This window comes from Carcharhinus amblyrhynchos, chromosome 3, assembly GCF_965287045.1.
Source record: "Carcharhinus amblyrhynchos chromosome 3, sCarAmb.v2.hapA, whole genome shotgun sequence".
Classification (NCBI taxonomy): Eukaryota; Metazoa; Chordata; class Chondrichthyes; order Carcharhiniformes; family Carcharhinidae; genus Carcharhinus; species Carcharhinus amblyrhynchos.
Window position 1 is genome coordinate 25,588,424 of NC_137326.1, and position 18,020 is coordinate 25,606,443.

Sequence of the window (18,020 nt, forward strand, 5' to 3'; positions counted from 1 at the left end):
CGATGGTGGTGTGGGATTCAGTGATGTAATGCCATTGAATATCAACTGAAGATAGTAGATTTTCTCTGTTGGAGATGGGCATTTCCTGGCAGTTGGGTGGTGTGAATGTTACTTGCCACTTATCAACCCAAGCCTGAATATTGTTTGGGTCTTACTGCATTCAGACAGGGTCTCCTTCAGTATCTGATGAGTCGCATATGGTACTGAATATGCAATCAGCAACCACCCCCACTTCTGACCTCATGATGGGGAGAGATCATTGTTTGAAACAGAACAAAGAAGCAGGAATGAAATTCTGCCATTCAATGTGATCATGGCTATCTCAATGCCATATTCTCCACAAACCCCTTAATGCTTTCAAATCTAGAAATCTATTTCCTTCTTAAATATATTCAGTAAGTAGCCTCCACAGCTTTCTGGTGTAGAGAATTCCACATGCTCACCGCCTCTGAGCGAAAAGGTTTCTCCTCATCTCAGTCCTAAACAGCATATCCCACATTCTGAGATTGTGACCTACTTGTCCTAGGCATCCCAGCCCGGGAAAACATCATCCCTGCAATCCAGTCTTTCCAGCAGTGTCAGTATTTTATATATTTCAATGAGATCCCTAATCATTCTTCTCAACTCTAGTGAATACAGGCCTAATCAACTTAATTTCTCATGTGACAATCCTGCCATCCCAATCAATCTGGTAAAACAATGCTGAACTCTCTTTATAGCAATTATGTCCTTTATTTAGTAAGAAAACCAAAACTGCACACAGTAGTCCAGGTGTGGTTTTGCCAATGTCCCCTGTACACCCATGTACTCAAGTCCACTTGCAATGGAAGACCAACATACCATCTGCCTTAACTGCTTGTTGCACCAGCATGCATGTTTTTAATGATTGGTGTACAGGGACACCCAGGTCTCTGTACATCAGCATTTCCCAATTTATCACTATTTAAATAATGCACTGCCTTTCTCTGTCTGATGAAGTAAGTTAGGACGGTCACTCATCTCCCCTTTGGAATGCATTTTTCTTATTTGGAACAAGGTTTAAATGAAGTATAGAGCAATGTAGTACTGGCAGAACCCAAATTAAGGATGGTGAGCAAGTTATTGCTATGTAAATGTAATGCAATATCACTGTGCAGGTCATCTGTCATCATTTTGCTAATCAAGAGTAGACTGATGGATGGTGGTATTTGGATGGAATGGATTTGTCCTGTTTTTAATGGGTAGGACAATCTTCCACATTGATGGGTAGGTGCCAATATTGCAGCTTGAACTGCAATAGCTTGGTTAGAAGCATAGCTGAATCTGGAGCACAAGTCTTCAGTCTTATTGTTGGGATGTTGTCAGATTCCAATATTTGCTGTATCCAGAGCTTTGAGCAACTTCTTGATGTCACGTGGAATGAACTGAATTGGCTGATGACTAGCATGTGATGTTGGGGACCAAAGAAGGCCAAGCGCTAACAGCCACACATCACTTCTGTCTCAAGATGGCTGAAAATGCGTCAGCCCCATTTTTGCACAGATGTGGTGGGCTCACCCATCATTAACGTTGGAGATATTTATGTACCCTCCTCCAGCAGGCTGTTTAATTGCCCACCACCATTCACAACTGGATGCAGCAGACCTCTGCTGCATTGGTAATGGGATCACTTGACTGTCCACTGTTTGCTGTATGACATGTAGTCCTGTACAGTAGCTTCATCAGGGTGGCACCTTATTTTTAGGTATGCCTTAATATCGCTCCAAGCATACTCACCTGCATTCACTGAGCCAGTGTTGATACTCTGACTTGATGGTTATGGTAGAACGGATTTTTTGCTGCATTTGTGATCAATTAAAATCTGACTTCACAATTATCACCCATAAAAATTGTAATTTTAAGTGGAAATGGGATGGAGGCTTAATTGTAATCCTGGTTGACAATCTGTCGAATTGCAATTGTGGTTGGCAGACTTTGCAGAATAGGCTATCTTCTTCAACTCTAACCTGCATGCTCAGCTGTAAGAGAGTGAAAACTCTCCAACTGTTTGCAGTGTGACCTTGCGCGAATTTGAGATAAGTTTTGAGAAAATAAATAACTGTCTTTACCATAAACCCTCAAACTTGCTGCTGAATTATTTAATTGGAATATATATTCCTTCAGGCCGAGAAAAGGCATGATGAACAATAAGAGAATATAAATTTTGTATGGGTCAAATACCTTAATTAGGTTACTTCCCAACTTTCTAATCTGAAGGGAATACAAGCCAGGTTTATGTAACCCATCTCATAATTTAACCCTTTAAGCTCTGGTACCAATCTGGTGTATCTGTACTGTACTCTACTCAATTCTAAGGCCAACATTTGTTCCCTGTGGTTTAGTCACCAGAGCGAACATATTAGTCAGGATGAGGTCCAACCAAGGTCCCTGAACTGAAAAGTAAGATCCTCCCTGTTAAATTTCATCTTGAGATAACATGATTGTTACCTATGTAACTTTAGCTTGAAATTCAAGGGCAAGTAGCATTTGATCTGGCACATTCTATCCATCTGGCTCTCACAAAGAAAACAAGTTTTAGTTCAAATGAGGAACTGTTACGATAAGTGAATCTTTCACTGAGTTTTTAACTTTACTAGAAACAAGCCTGAATTACAAAGGGCGCTCAAGGCTTTTACTTGATTAGTTTGGGGAGCTTGAGTCTACAAAAGGAGTCTGCATTGAAAATTATTCAGCAATCGTTTTGAGGCAAAGTATATTTGCTGTCCTTCTACAAAATGTGTTGAAGTGGTATTTATTTTGGAAAGATCTCCAACGTATCAGGATTTACATTACAGTGGTTCTTTTCCTGTGCAGCTGTGTTGTATGCAACATCAAGTGCCTGCTAATCAGTTAAAATGTATTGTAGAAGCCTACAAAAAGAAAATGGAAAAAGGGTGGGGACACAGGGAATTACAGGTTGTAGTTTCTTAAAATTGAAATGGTCTATAAAAAAGCCGCATAATACATTTAATAAGTTCTCTCAAAAAAATGCTACATCCTTTGAATTTCAAAGATTATCACTATAACTGTCAAAAATGCCATTAAATTATTTGATGCTAAATCTGTCAGTACAATACACAACCTGAAATTGTATACGTGAAGGTAGCACACACAAAACCTTGAGGCAAAGACTGTAGGGAGAATTCTTTAGATAGTTCTATTCCTTTTCAGCACAATTCAATGCAGTTTCAGTGCACAAAACAAAAACAAATAAACTTTCACAATTAAGACAAGTTTTTTATATTACTAACTTGTCGCCTAGACATGAATCAGTTTGCTACATGAAAAATATTAAGGGTTATTCATTTGGATAATGAATACTTACACTTGTAACTTTCCGATAGATCTGAGCAGCATTCTGACATTCTGAGTATGGGTATTCTGAGGTAGCCATTTCTAACATACACATTCCAAAAGCGTACACATCCACAGATTCATCATAGTGTTCTTCATACATTTCTGGGGCCATGAACTCTGGAGTGCCTGAAGATAGTTAAAAAGAAATGTAACATTCCAATGCATCCCAAAACCTTAATTGACAGTAAAAACTGCTTTCAGAAAATCGTGAGCAGAAAACCAAATACTGTAGATGCATGGTTCCTGACATACACTAGGCATGCTTATATACAGACAACTTATATACATAAAAAAGGACTAATTATTTTTTATAGAAAACACGTTATAAATTTTCAACAAGTTCCCTGTTCCTGCGCAAGTCTCTAAAGCCAAACAGAATAGCAGACTCAATAAGGCTGGCTTACTCTATTCAAGAGTCCGTCAACAAAAGACATGGGCTAAATGGTCAACTGTCAGAATACAGCGAGACTATAGAACAAGACAGTTTCCATATTTTTGTCAGAAACAAATAATTCCTGCAAACTGCATTGCACGTTTTGGATGGATACAGAATGTTTCAGAATAATAGCAACAAACTTAATTTCACTGGCTTTATTTGTGGAATTGTCTGAAAAGGTACCATCTTCTGGAACTATTACATCCCAAGTATAAATTAAAAAGTAGCTATCTCTCTCTTATTTAAAAAAAGTGAAAGTCGCCATTGTCCCACACGACCACAGGTTGCAATTGGTGGTGATTTAACCTGAGGATCAACACAGCTCAGGTGAGGGGCAAGGTTGAGAAGGGAGGGCCTTCACGAATAACCTCAGCCGGCAGAGTAATTGAATCCGCGCAGTTGCAGTCACTCTGCATCACTAACCAGTTATCCAGCCAACTGGGCTCAACCGACCCAATCACATATTTAAGTGGACTGGAAAAGCATGTATTAGTCATTGTGAAACTGCTATTTTCTCACTAGTACTTAAAGTACAATTGACTAAGTTTTTCTGTGTTCAGTTGTCCTCTATGAAAAGGGACTTGAAGGGATTTATTCATTTGCAACTTGATGTGTCACCAACATTTATAGAAATAAGTAAAACCACCTATTGTAGGAATTCATCTTAAATAATTCTGAACTGAATCAGCATCAAGTGTTCAAACTCGAGAAAGAAATAAAAATGGGAGGACGCATTTAAAGTAACTGGCAAAAGCAGTATGAGAAAAACTATTTCACTTAACGATTGGTTATGATCTGGAATGCACAGTCTAGAGAATATTGGTAGGTTTAATCAAAGCATTCAAAGGGGAATTAGACCATTACCTGAAAAGGAATAATATGCAGGGTTACAGGGAGAAGGTGGAAGAATGGCACTAAATGAACTGCTCAGAGTTGGTGCAGACACGATAGGCTATATGGTCTCCTTCTACACTGTAATAATTCTGAAATAAATGAGTAGTGAAGTAGAATATTTATTCTATGAATTTCATCAGATATCATAACTGCCACAAATCAAATAATACTTTAGGAAAATTTCCCAAATAAGTCTTCATCCTTCCTAACCAAAATAACAAACAGTAAGAGAACAACAAAAATGTAAAGGTCAAGGCAAGGAGGGAGAAAGAAAATTAGGAACTAGTTAGTTGACTGTCATCAGAAAAATGCTGGAATCCATCATAAAGGAAGCTGTAACTTAGAATATCATAATATAATCAGACAGAGTCAACATGGTTTTATGAAAAGGAAGAAGTGATTGACAAATGTAACTGGCAGAGTCAATAAGGAGAACCAGTGAATGTATTTGGATTCTCAAAAGGTATACAAGCTGCCATATGAAATTTTGCTACACAAGGAGAGGGATTATGGGATGGTAGGGGTGGAATAGATTATGGATAGAGGATTAGTTAAAAGATAAGGGATAATGGAGATGAGGATCATCATATCAGGTCAGTCACGATCTGATTGAATGGTGCAGCAGACCTGACGGGCTGAATGACCTACTTCTGTTCCAAAGTCTTACCATCTTATGGTCTTATCGTCTCAGGATAAGAGGACTGTCATTTCAGATCAGATGGACAGCAACTTCTTCACTCGGAGTTTGGCGAATCTTTTGAAATCTCTACCCAAGAGGGGTGTGGATATCCATCCATTGAGAACATTAGATTTACAGATTTCTGAACTCCAAGAGAATAAAAGGATGTGGAGATAGGGTAGCCATGATCTTATTAAATGGAGGAGCAGGTTTGAGGGGCCGCGTGTCTTATACCTGCTCCTATTTCTTATGTAACATCATAATTCTGAAGGAGTTGACAGGTATTTACCTATAACACTTTTGGCAAAAGAGGCACGCTTTAGAGTTGCAAGACCCAAATCTCCTATCTTCACTGATCCAGTAGGTCCAGTAATAAAAATATTATCACATTTTAAATCACGGTGAATAATCGGTGGGGTTCTTGTGTGTAGAAAATATAATCCTTTCAATATCTGTCGACACCAGCTTCGCATAACTTTTGTTTTCATCACTTTAAATCTTTTTAAGTATCTGCAAATAAATAGAAATACTTCACAGTTACAGCAGCACGCTCAAGATTAAAATAGCAATTGTGAATATCTCAGAATTACTTAATTCAAATCTTAACTTGAAGCTATGTATGTCAACATTAGTGCAAGCCTTTGTTTCAATGACGTAATTACGATGTTACCATACCAGGTAAATTCATTAATTTCATGTGAATTTGTTTGCAATACCTAGCATAATTGAAACCTGCCCAACAGTGGAATTTCACTAGTAAGCCTGTTTCTCATAAAGCCAAAAATACAAAATGGTGGCACAGTGGTTAGCGCTGCTGCCTCACAGCACCAGGGACCTGGGTTCAATTCTGGCCTGGGGTTACTGTCTCTATGGAGTTTGCACGTTCTCCCTCCATCTGTCTCCAGTCTCTTCCCACAGTCCAAAGATGTGTGGGTTAGTTGGTTGACCATGCTAAATAGTGTCAGGGGATTAGCAGGGTAAATATGTGGGGTTACGGGAATAGGGCCTGGGTGAGACTGTGGTTGGTGCAGACTCGATGGACCGAATGGCCTCCTCCTACACTGTAGGGATTCTATGATTAAAAACTGATTGCATAGGATTCCTTCATTAAATGTTACACACTGCATCATGAAGTCAAATACATAACCAAGTGCAAAACAGGGAAGTTTTAATAAACTTAAATTATCCCAATGCTTCAAAGATATCATCTTTCTCCCCAAGTAGCCAAACAGGCTTATGTTTTATTCCTTGCTTGTATTAAATTAGCTGATCAGACATTGGGTAGCAGGAGATGTGCTGCAACAAACCTCAGCAGTTATGGGTTAGGGAAGAGAAATCAGAGATCAGATAAGTACCCTTGGAATCGGTCTCCAATAAATGAGTCAATAACTGAAAGAAAGGTTAGAGAAACTGGAAAACATCAATATCAATTTAATACCTTTTTTTTAAACCTATATGCATTGACACAGGCATTACTGACTGAAAGACATCTTTCTGCATTGTATAACTTAGATATTTAACTCAGGTCAATATTAAGTAAAAATAGGCACAATATTTTGCAAACCTACAAAGTATAATTATTTTAGTTGCATATAAGCGTAGTTTAAGTGCCCATTTGAAATCAAATCAGCAACTTCACTAAGGCAATAGCACATCAAATATCAAAAAAAATGCTCCCTTGCAAACATATAAACTTTTAAGCCTCATCTGCATTCCTGGTGACTATTATAGCTGATTGATTACTTTATCTAACATATTGTAACATTTTACACAGAACAGAGTTTGGTAGAATGCCTCCCATTCATTGTTCAGTTGCCTCTATTGATCACAAACATAAGCACAGTTCTCTAATGTGCAGCCTCTATTTTACCCCACACAGAGCTTTGTTTACATTTTAAACACACTGCATTCCAAAGGACATTTTCCATCGAGTTGAAATAACGTTTTCTATTTAAAGAATGGTAAAATATCATAGCTGAATGACCTCCCATTAACAAAGCACACACCAGTTGCAAAATTTAGCAAAGTGACTGCCCATATTTAACTTTGATCTGATTTATTATTGTCACATGTATTAATAGTGAAAAGTATTGTTTCTTGCACGCTGCACAGACAAAACATACCATTCATAGAGAAGGAATTGAGAGAGTGCAGAATGTAGTGTTACAGCCATAGTTAGGGTGTAGAGAAAGATCAACTTAATGCAAGTGTTAGCGCAAGTGGGCGGAACGACCACGACAGACTCAGGGTGAAGTTCAATAACAGCACAGCTTTATTTTCTTTTACGTCGACGGAGAAGCGCAGTCAGGACATACAATCGGACTGTCCCGAAAGCGCTCTGCCCGGCCCTCGCAGCAGGCTATAATTTCAGTGCAGTATGCGATTAAAATGCTAATACTGTATTTACAGTATTCGACCTTAGCCATCCTGTCTCGATGTTTCCAAGTGTTGAGGAAATTGTTTTAGGTGTGTGTTAATTGTTTTGTCTGATTGGTTATTTAATAGTCTCGAATCTCTGGGGTTTGAACCATAGGTGTGTCATTGATCTCAAAAGAGGTTTTGAGGGGCCAGGAATGTTTCCTCAACTATGCTAATTTTAGGTGTCTCCATGGGTTGTTTGACTGTTTTGAAGTGCTGATTTTGATGGGGTGGAGATTTAGTTCCTGTAGGTGCCATCCTGTCCAGCTTCCCTTATGTGCTAGCCCTCATTTGCATTCTAAAAGCATGCTCTTGCCTACTTATCGGTGTCTGTTACTTTGTGATTTTTAGTGGAGAGGCTGAGTGTAACTTCAGTCTGCTTCCATTTTGTGTGCCCAATTTCATAATTTTTTGTCTGATAACACAAGGTAAGTCCATTCAAAAGTCTGACAGCAGCAAAGAAGAAGCTGTTCTTGAGTTAGTTGGTATGTGACCTCAGACTTTTGTATCTTTTTCCCGGAAGGAAGAAGGTGGAAGAGAGAATGTTGGGGTGTGTGAGATCCTTAATTATGCTGGCTGCTTTGGCGAGGCAGCAGGAAGTGTAGACATTGTCAATGAATAGGAGGCTGGTTTGTATGATGGACCGGGCTACATTCACAACCTTTTGTTGTTCCTTGCATCTTGGGCACAGCATGAGCCACACCAAACTGTCTTACAACCAGAAAGAATGCTTTCTATGATGCATCTGTGAAAGTTGGTGAGAGTTGTAGCTGACATGCCAAATTTCCTCAGTAACTGGGTAACTGAAGGAGCAAAGAAAAATTTAGGAAAACCAAAGTAACAGGTCGCACCTTTTGCATTAAAATTACAAAAATAGTTAAGGACAATACCATGGATGCTGGAAATCAAAGTGCTGTAAATATTCAGCAGGTTCAGCAACAACTATCAAGGGAAAAGATGTTGTCAGATCTGCTGAGTATTTGAAGCATTTTCTGCTTTTACCATTGTAAATATTTTATGTTAACTGTGCACCACAAAGTATTGCTGCTGCTTGCAACTACTTCTGCCAGGAAGTCTCCTATCACGGTATGCCATACTTATCTGTCTTGCGCCATCTTCCCACATCCACTGTAGCTCATCTGCAACAGCTCTGTGACATCCTTCAGCTATTTACATTTGAGTTAATCCCTCTTTCTGCTGCTTTCCACTTCACCCTCTAGAAGAGGGCTCTGTAGCTTTTCAACTCTGATCAAATGACAAAATACTGACACTTTCTTTTGTGGAAGTCACTCTTTAAGAATTATTTTCATTCTTGCTATTTCAAGCACCTTTTCGTTTGTCTTATGGTCTGTACGTGGAATTTTAAGCTTAGGCTTTGGTATCTACACTTGAAATGCCTCTATTTCCTTTATTTTACCTATTATCCAGGTTTCTAAGGCATAGAGGAAAGTGGATAGAATGTAGGGATTTTTTTCCTTGTTACAAACTTTAGTTTTCTTGTTGTTAATACATCCTTTATCTTCACGAATTTACTCCTGGCTTTTCTTTATTCTTCTTTTAACTTCCTCATCACATCAGCCAATCTGCCATTATCTGCTACCATTTGTCCTAAATAGACAAACTTGCCTACCCGTTCTAGTGCGGCATCTATTTCAATCTTCACTTTAATTTCTGCTAATGTTTTCCTTATAACTAAATAACACTGTTGGTTTGCCTTCTGGTGTTTATACTCAATCCATATTCTAAACTTCTAGATTTCACTTGAACTATGATATTTTGTAGGGCTTCTCCTCTGATTCTGCAAATAGCCCTGTCATCAGTGTACCGCAAGTTTAAAGTTCTCGCCTCCACATTTTACCCCAAAAATATATCTTATTCTCTGAATACTTGTTGTGTCTACAGATTGAATAATTTTGGCAGCAGTTTCTCATAGTCTTCACTTGAAACATATTTGATTGTCCATCTTCTAGGCAGATGCTGACTATTTGGTTCCAATATAGGTTCTGGATAAATCTCACATCTTTACTTTCAATACGACATTTCAAGAATATGCTGCTTGCTGCCAGTTTTAGCTGTCATGAGTCAGAAATAGGTAAGCTTACGTTGTGGGATGGGGGTGGAATTTCACACAAAAAGAAAATCACTAAATATTTCCCTATCTTGGGGACAGGGATAAAGTCATGTTTACCCTCTGCGGGGATAAGGCAGGAAGCCAAGTTTTCCATGTCCTCAGTGGTGGTGTAGTGTGGTAAGATTGGTTTAGAACTACGGAACCCTGACAATGCAGGAGGAGGCCAACTGACCCATCATGACTGCAGCAACTCCATGCGTTTATCATGGTAATCCATCTAACCTGCACATCTTTAGACTATGGGAGGAAACTAGGGCACCAGGAGGAAACTCCCTTAGTCACGTAGGAGCATGTGCAAACTGCACACAGGCATTCACCCAAAGTTGGAATCAAACCATAGTCCCTGGTGCTGTGAGGCAACAGTGCTAACCACTGTGCCACCATGGCTTGATGTGAGGAAGGCCAAATTTCTCCTAATTGCATAGAGATCAGCTAAATTTCACAACTGAAGGGTAAGCATCTTAGTTGCTGGATTTCTGCATTGGGTATATTGTCAGAAATAGAGCCATCATTGTCAACACCTCTCCTTCGATGGGAGGAACTGTGTAACACAATTTGTTCCACTGTTTTATGATTTTTTACGTGCTTAAATTGCTTTTGCCTTCAAAGCTGGTCAGTTTATTTGTGACATCAGCCAATTCAGATTGTTAGTCAATATTTGCTTTCCTCATCTGTTTCATACTCTGCAATGGTAGGCACTTTTTGATCACTTTTATATTTTATATCTGTATAATGGCACAGCTCACAGAGGCCTCCAAATGTGATTTTGTTTTTTGATGAGTAGGATTTTAGAGGCTTGTTAAATGCAATGTCAAGTTATATCAGGCCTTTGTAATTAAATAGTAATTAACTTTACATTTGCAGCACCTCCTATAGATACAGGGCCTTTAAAATCTTAAACTCACTCAGTATTTTAATATGCAATTATTTTAGTTCCATTTATTAGCATAGTAAAATGCATATAACAATTCCATCAGTTTTATTCCCTAGATTGAAGAATATCATCGACTTAAGAATTTATAAATAGCCTACAATTGCATGATTTTTATTTGCCACCAGAACAAATGCATATATTTTTGAAAAAATACTTACGTTTTCAAAGTTCCTGAGGTCATCAATTCAGTAACCAGTACAATGCATTTTTTCCCTTTCAGAGTACTTTCCCAAGAATCATAAAATCGAACAATATTGGGATGCTGCAATCCTTTAAGCATTTCTGCCTCCTCTCGAAAGCGCTGACGTTCTGCTTTTGCAAGTTTTCTGTCCTGTATGGAGTTACAACAGAAGGATAGATTTTTTAAAAATCTAATCATAAATTGAGGAATGTACAATTAAAGTTCTAACATGGCTCCAGTTTGTTTTAAAAATGCAACCAACTCATTTTGCGGTATATATACCGATCATTCCAAGGCTATGATGATCAGTGGGTTTGTTATTTTAATCTATATTATCTCTCGTTCTTGCTCAAATTGCATTCTCATTGTTGCTGTCAGTCTGAGATCAGTAGTTGTAGTGCAGGTTTGCTCACATTACCTGGCTGATATTTGCATTCCACTACCTAAACACAGGCTGTCTGCATGGGTTTACATGCCATGAATTGCATTAAGTCGTCTCACAACACCATGGTGTTGAGACTTCTTACTGTGTTTACCCCAGTCCAACGCCGACACCTCCACCATGAATTGCAATGCCAGAAGACCACACTACATCAATGTTAAAGCTGTACAGTAAATGAATAGTGGTTTAAATAAGCCTGTTTCCCACAACCTGGAAATCACCTCTTTCTGACAATGAGAGAATGAGAGAATGCACCCAGAAATTACCACAGATCTCAACGCAAAATCCATGACTTTATTCCACAAGTTAGTTCATGCCACTTTCAGTACCAGCATATCACATTTGAATACATCATAAAGTAAAGCAGAGCAAAATCATCGAGTTTGTATGAGCAGAGTTCCTAAAAAAATTCTAGAATCGTTGGAAGCACAAACTTTTTAAACTTGCTAGATCTTTAGAAGAACAAGACAGACATACAGCATTGGCCATGACATTTTCTTTTAATAAAATTTATACCTCATTAATTCATCCATCACCAACTGGACTGGCAGTGTGATGAACCTCTTGTCTGTACTCATGCTGTTCCTTCCTACTTTCAATGACTGCTCTGTTTCAGAAGGCTCCTTTGTAAACGATGTACAAATATTTGCTTATATTTAATTGGACCTCAAACTTTGGAATCTTCCCTTAACATTCTTACTAGTTCTTTTATCTTTCGAACTCTTAGATTGATTCAAGCTACTCTACTCCTTTAAGTTATTTTTCAATTATTGTTCTGATTTTCAGAGTCAGAAACTCTTATGCATGAGTCGCAAAAACCCAGCTTGCAGGTGCAGCAGGTGGTCAGGAAGGCAAATGGGATGCTGGCCTTCATAGCGAGGGGGATTGAATATAAAAGTAGGGAGGTCTTGCTGCAGCTGTATAGGGCATTGGTGAGGCCGCAGCTGGAGTACTGTGTGCAGTTTTGGGCGCCGCACCTGCGCAAGGATATTTTGGCCCTGGAGGGAGTGCAGAGGAGGTTTACTAGGCTGATACCGGAGTTGAGGGGATTGAGCTATGAGGAGAGGCTGAATAAACTAGGCTTGTACTCGTTAGAGTTTAGAAGAATGAGGGGAGATCTCATTGAGACGTATAAGATGATGAATGGGATGGATAGGATAGATGTGGAGAGACTCTTCCCGCTCAAAAAAGACAGTAGGACTAGGGGGCACAGCCTCAAGATAAAGGGGAGGCGGTTTAGAACGGAGTTGAGGAGGAACTTCTTCACTCAAAGGGTGGTGAATCTCTGGAATTCTCTGCCCGTTGAAGTGGTGGAGGCTGCCTCGCTAAATATTTTTAAGACGCGGGTTGATGGGTTCTTGATAAGAGAGGGGATTAAGGGTTATGGGGAGAGGGCGGGAAAGTGGAACTGAGCCACAACAGATCAGCCATGATCTTATTGAATGGCGGGGCAGGCTCGAAGGGCTAGATGGCCTACTCCTGCTCCTATTTCTTATGTTCTTATGTTCTTATGTTCTTATACTTTAAATTCACAAAGCTAAAGATACCCTTTCCCATTCAAATAGCTTATCAATCATATGACTGATTTTATTACAAAGGATCTTTACATAAATCAAGAATTTATAATTCTCAACTTCTATTTGTCTGACAAAAGTTAGACCTGCCCATCGGTTGCAAAAACTCACGAGAGCAGAGATAGAACAAAAGAAAAGAGTACAAGTGCATTAAAAACTTCTCCATTCAAATTCAACAATCCAGGGAGTGTTTCACATTGGGACTAATTGAAACCCTGACACCACCTGAGACATACTTAGTCCTCCATATGCTATCTAAAGCACAAATAGTTCCTTACCCTCAATTTAACAGTAAAACTTTACATTTCTTCTGCATAAACAGGTCTGCTTAGTCTGTTTAAATATGAGGACTTCTGCCCACTCCCCCACCAATCTTCTGTTCACCATCCAGATACAGCTTTAATTGTGAAATTTTTCCTCTGCATTTTCCTTTGTTCTTGCAACAGAACAGCATGGCTAATTCAGCAATTAATTTAAAAATTAAAACTTTGCATATTTTGCCCAGACTATGAACTTGTACCAGCTTCCAAAATGCTGGAAAAATCTTCATTCGTTGCTACTATATAATGGTGTACTATTAGAAATATTATATAATTTGTACAGCACAGATGCATCTAGTTTGTTTTTAAATTGCAACTTACTCATGGCTGCGAATCTACCATCCCTAATTGGTATAGCCTACACACGTTCATTTTGAATAGTTCTGAAGCGGCATAGTAAATCACAGACCTGAAAATATCCTTTAAAGAACAAATCAAAAATTTTCCACAGTTCAAGATAGTTTATCACCACCTTCGGAGTGACGGTGGGGGGGAAACTAGGAATAGGAATTAAGCGTGCCATGCAAGAATCATCCACATCACAAGAACATTTCTTAAAAAGTCCATTAAGCAGATTATACCTGCACCTTCAGCCTGATCTAAGGTCCCATTCTCCATAACTTTAAACATTTTGTTTTTCAAGTATTATATTCTCATCACAACAGGCTATGATGGAAAGCTTTGTGTGCCCATGTGACTCAAAAGCAAAGCTTTTGGCATATCTATGGTTTAAGAACACATGCCTCCCCATCAGATGTCTGACCACCCCCACTTTATTATGTATTCAATCATTCTCCAAGTCCCCAAAACAAAATTAGACTCTTGCATTTTACACATAGTCAAGCCCAGTTTAAGAATAGATATTGTTCCCTCAATTGAGCATGGTACATTAATAGTATTTTTGGTTCAATAGGTATGAAGTTCTTATACTTTTCTTTTAAAATGGAAGTTTGCTGTTCTAAGATAGTTACGAATTGCTTTATTAAAGACTGAAATAGCTGACTCAGAGCCATTGAATTTTGACTACAACACACATCCCTCCTGATAATTGAAATCGGTTGTCATTTTTGTTCAGCTTATCAGGCATTGAATTAAGCATTGATGTCAAGAGAAAATTAGTTACATGCCATTATCAATTGTTGATCTTTCTGTTAAAACTACTGAACCTGTCAGTAATGCACTACACTGAACTGTCAACCACAATTATCTGCTCCAAGTCTTAAACTCAATCCTCTGAATCAGATGCAAAAAAGAGCTACCACTGAGCCAAACCTTACACTCTGGTTTTATAGCCAGGACTTCAAATGTTACATTATAAATCCTATTTTAATGTTCCATCAAGCATTTCCTATGCTCATAGGTCACACAACACATTTGTTACAGTTTTTCATACTTGTAAGATCAGCACAAGCTGGTTAATCCCATGGCTTTGTTCATGATTAGTCGCATGTAACAGCACATCTTTGAGTTGTGTTTGTAAAAATGGCAGATGGTCACACCCTGAAAAGGTGGTGTTAGGACTGAATAGTAGGGATTAGTGCTACCTAAGTTATAGAAGCAGGCATTACCATACTCCTTATCATAACAATTGGAAATGCTGTGAGAAGCAAAACCATATATAAACGTGAATGATATTGTGCTGGATATGCATCCCGTTAGTTTCTACAACTGTAAGTTACTATGCCTTTATTAATATTGGAAATTAGTCATTTCGGTCACTCTAATCGCACTCTTCCATTTGAATTCTATCAAGGACTGCATGCACGATTCCTCCATGTAGCTGTGTTTGGTGCAATGCTGCTGTGCTTGAGAAGCCATTGTTGTTTTAATATGCCTAACCTATAAAAGGAAATGTTTTGAAATACTCAAATGCATGGATAGTTTCATATTGTTAGTACTGTAAACATGCCAGTATAGTGCTCAAATCGGGGCTCATCTTTAAACAATATTGCTGTTACACACAAGGTGCCAAGTTAATAGGCTATTAATGTAATATGTTTCTTTTTAACCTGAGTAGTTGTATTACTTTCATATCGGTTGTAACCACAGGCTATTTTCAGTTCATATGGTTTCATTTCTCAAAAAGTCTTCAATGTCATAAATAAATACGATTTGTTGGAACATATCTTACAATACCATACTTAAAATATTTAAAGATGGTTGTTGAATACTTTCACTGAAGTTTTAAAATAGTGACTTAATTTTAAAAAGTTATGTTTTTGCTACAGTGAAATTTAAACACAATTCACTGGTGGAATTGTTAAGATTTTCCAGATTTAAGCCCAGGGTTCAACACAAAGATTGAGGCCGATACTCCAGTGCAGTACTGAGGGAGAACTGCACTCTAGGAGATGCCACTTTTTGGATCAAACATCAAACCAAGACCCCATCTGCCTGCCCAAGTGGATGTAAAAGACTTCCTATGATGAGCAGAGCTATCACTTAATCCTGGTCAATATTTATCCCTCAGTAATAAAAAGATCACCACCTTGTTGAGTGCATATTGGCAGTGATTACATATTTAAAAAATGTTTCTATTGGCTGCAAGGTGCTTTGAGATGCTTGGTGGTTATGAAAAGCACTATTTAAATGCAAAGTCCTTTTTTTCTCTTCTCTTTGGAATGGATAAAATGAAGTTTGATTTGGAATTTAATGAGGAATTCATATTCTGCTTTGTAAGCCAGTTGAAAATTTTTAAAAAATTAAACAAGAACAACATATAGTGTTGAATTCTACTAGAACAACATTATGTTTCTATTAAGAAAATGCTTTTGATGCAGCAATGCCATGCCAGTCCTTGGGTTAACAAATATCAAGACACTAAAATACTGCCCAGCTCAGCTTTTTGAAACAACATATTGCATTACAGATGCATTATTTACACACCAAAAAGAGACGTGCTCCAGTCGAACACAAAGCTCTTCAATCTGACCTCCACCTTCTAAACAACATGCCAATTTATGCTGGAAAGTTTGCAAATAAAAAGGATGCTTCTTCAACTTAGATGTTTCAGCAAATTCATTCCAATGCTTGTACCAATTCTTAGACAAAGATCAATTACCTGCAGATTCGTAAGAGGAATCTGAGGCTAATGAGGCTTCCTTGGATGCTTATTTTTAAGTTTACAAGTGACCTAAAAATGCTTCCTTTTGGAGCGAAAGGGAGCATGGAGTAAAATGTACACAGTTTCTTATTTGTCTTTTGGTGGCACAGGTAATATCAATGAATGTCTAAAACAACGATTTATTATCCGCATAATTGTTCTTTAAAGAAAAAGAACCAAAGACAGACAACTTCATTTATAAAGTGTCCCCGGTGAGTTACATGCTGCAGGGTTCTTAGCCTTTGATCTGTTCTGGTAGCCACTGTACTTATATAGATAGTCCAGTTCAGTTTCTGGTCAATGGCAACCCCAGGATGTTGACAGTGGGGGATTCAGCCATTGAACGTCAAGTGGCGATGGTGAGATCCTCTCTTATTGGAGATGGTCACTGCCTAGCATTTCTGTGGCATGAATGTTACTTGCTACTTATCAGCCCTCACATGATTATTGGCCAGATTTGGCTGAATTTGGACATGGACTGCTTCAGTATCTGAGGAGTCATGAATGATACTGAACATTACGCAGTCATCAGCGAACACTCCCAACTTCTGGCCTTGACGTCAAGGGCTGTCACTCTCATCTCACCTCTGGCATTCAGCTCTTCTGTCCATATTTGAACCAAGACTGTAATGAGATCAGGAGCTGAGTGACCCTGGCAGAACACAAATTTAGCATCTGTGAGCAAGGTATTGCAGAACTGCCACTTGATAGCACTGATGATGACTCTTTCCATCATTGTACTGATGATGATTAAGCATAGACTGATGGGTCAGTAATTGGCTAGGCAGGTTGGAGTTATCCCATTTCTTGTGTACAGGACATTCTTGGGAAATTTTCCATATTAATCGGGCCATTGCCAGTGTTGCAGCTGTCCTGGAAGAGATGGGGCCTCCTTTCTAGTGAGTCTCTCGGTGGCCTCAGATCCTGCTAAGTTCAGGTAAGGTGTAAGCTTGTACCTTTTTGACTCATCAAATAATTCAGCATCGCAATAAGTATGCCACTTTCTGAAACTTTTCCCATCTGTCTACAATGCTTTCATCAAAAAAAAGGGTTGATGCGGCAAAGTCCTACTGCCACACTGCCAACTCATGACACTATGCAGAAATGCTGGTTTCCAAACACTGACGACAAAGACTTGTAACGAATCATATTTTATTCAACAGCTACTTTGTGCTTGTGCACTGCCCACGCTCCCGGGGCGAACGCCCATGCTCATGACACTATTTGTAGCTGAATTATCATATCACCACTCTGTCTACACTCTTGACTTCACCACATACAATGCTTCCAAGTTTAGCGCCATATGCAAATTTTGAATGATTCTTTGCACCCCAAATCATTTCAGTGGTGAGAATGAAGAAGTATAAACTAAAGAACAGGAAGACAGTGGAGCATAGACAACTGCGATAGAGTGGTTATGCAGCTCTTCAAGTCTTTTCTCTGCTTTGTTGATGCTCTTTAATTGCGAAACTGAGAAAAGAAATCTTTTTAAGAACTCATATTTTGACAGCTATCGCAAATTTAATCTCAGTA

At 38.6% G+C, this 18,020-nt stretch overlaps 1 protein-coding gene across 9 annotated transcripts in view; it reads right to left on the minus strand.

Moving 5' to 3' along the window:
- The window catches only part of wnk2 (WNK lysine deficient protein kinase 2), a 193,739-nt gene that overhangs the window by 125,837 nt on the left and 49,882 nt on the right, over positions 1-18,020 (minus strand). For 8 of the 9 annotated variants that reach the window (XM_080182377.1, XM_080182406.1, XM_080182369.1 and 5 more), the window contains exons 2-4: positions 11,026-11,198; positions 5,674-5,894; positions 3,344-3,501 (exon numbers count right to left, since the gene is read on the minus strand). In XM_080182377.1, the coding sequence (XP_080038503.1) occupies positions 3,344-3,501; positions 5,674-5,894; positions 11,026-11,198 (552 nt within the window). Of the gene's footprint in view, positions 1-3,343; positions 3,502-5,673; positions 5,895-11,025; positions 11,199-18,020 lie in introns of those variants that run through there. The other variant, XM_080182422.1, reaches the window with a different exon arrangement.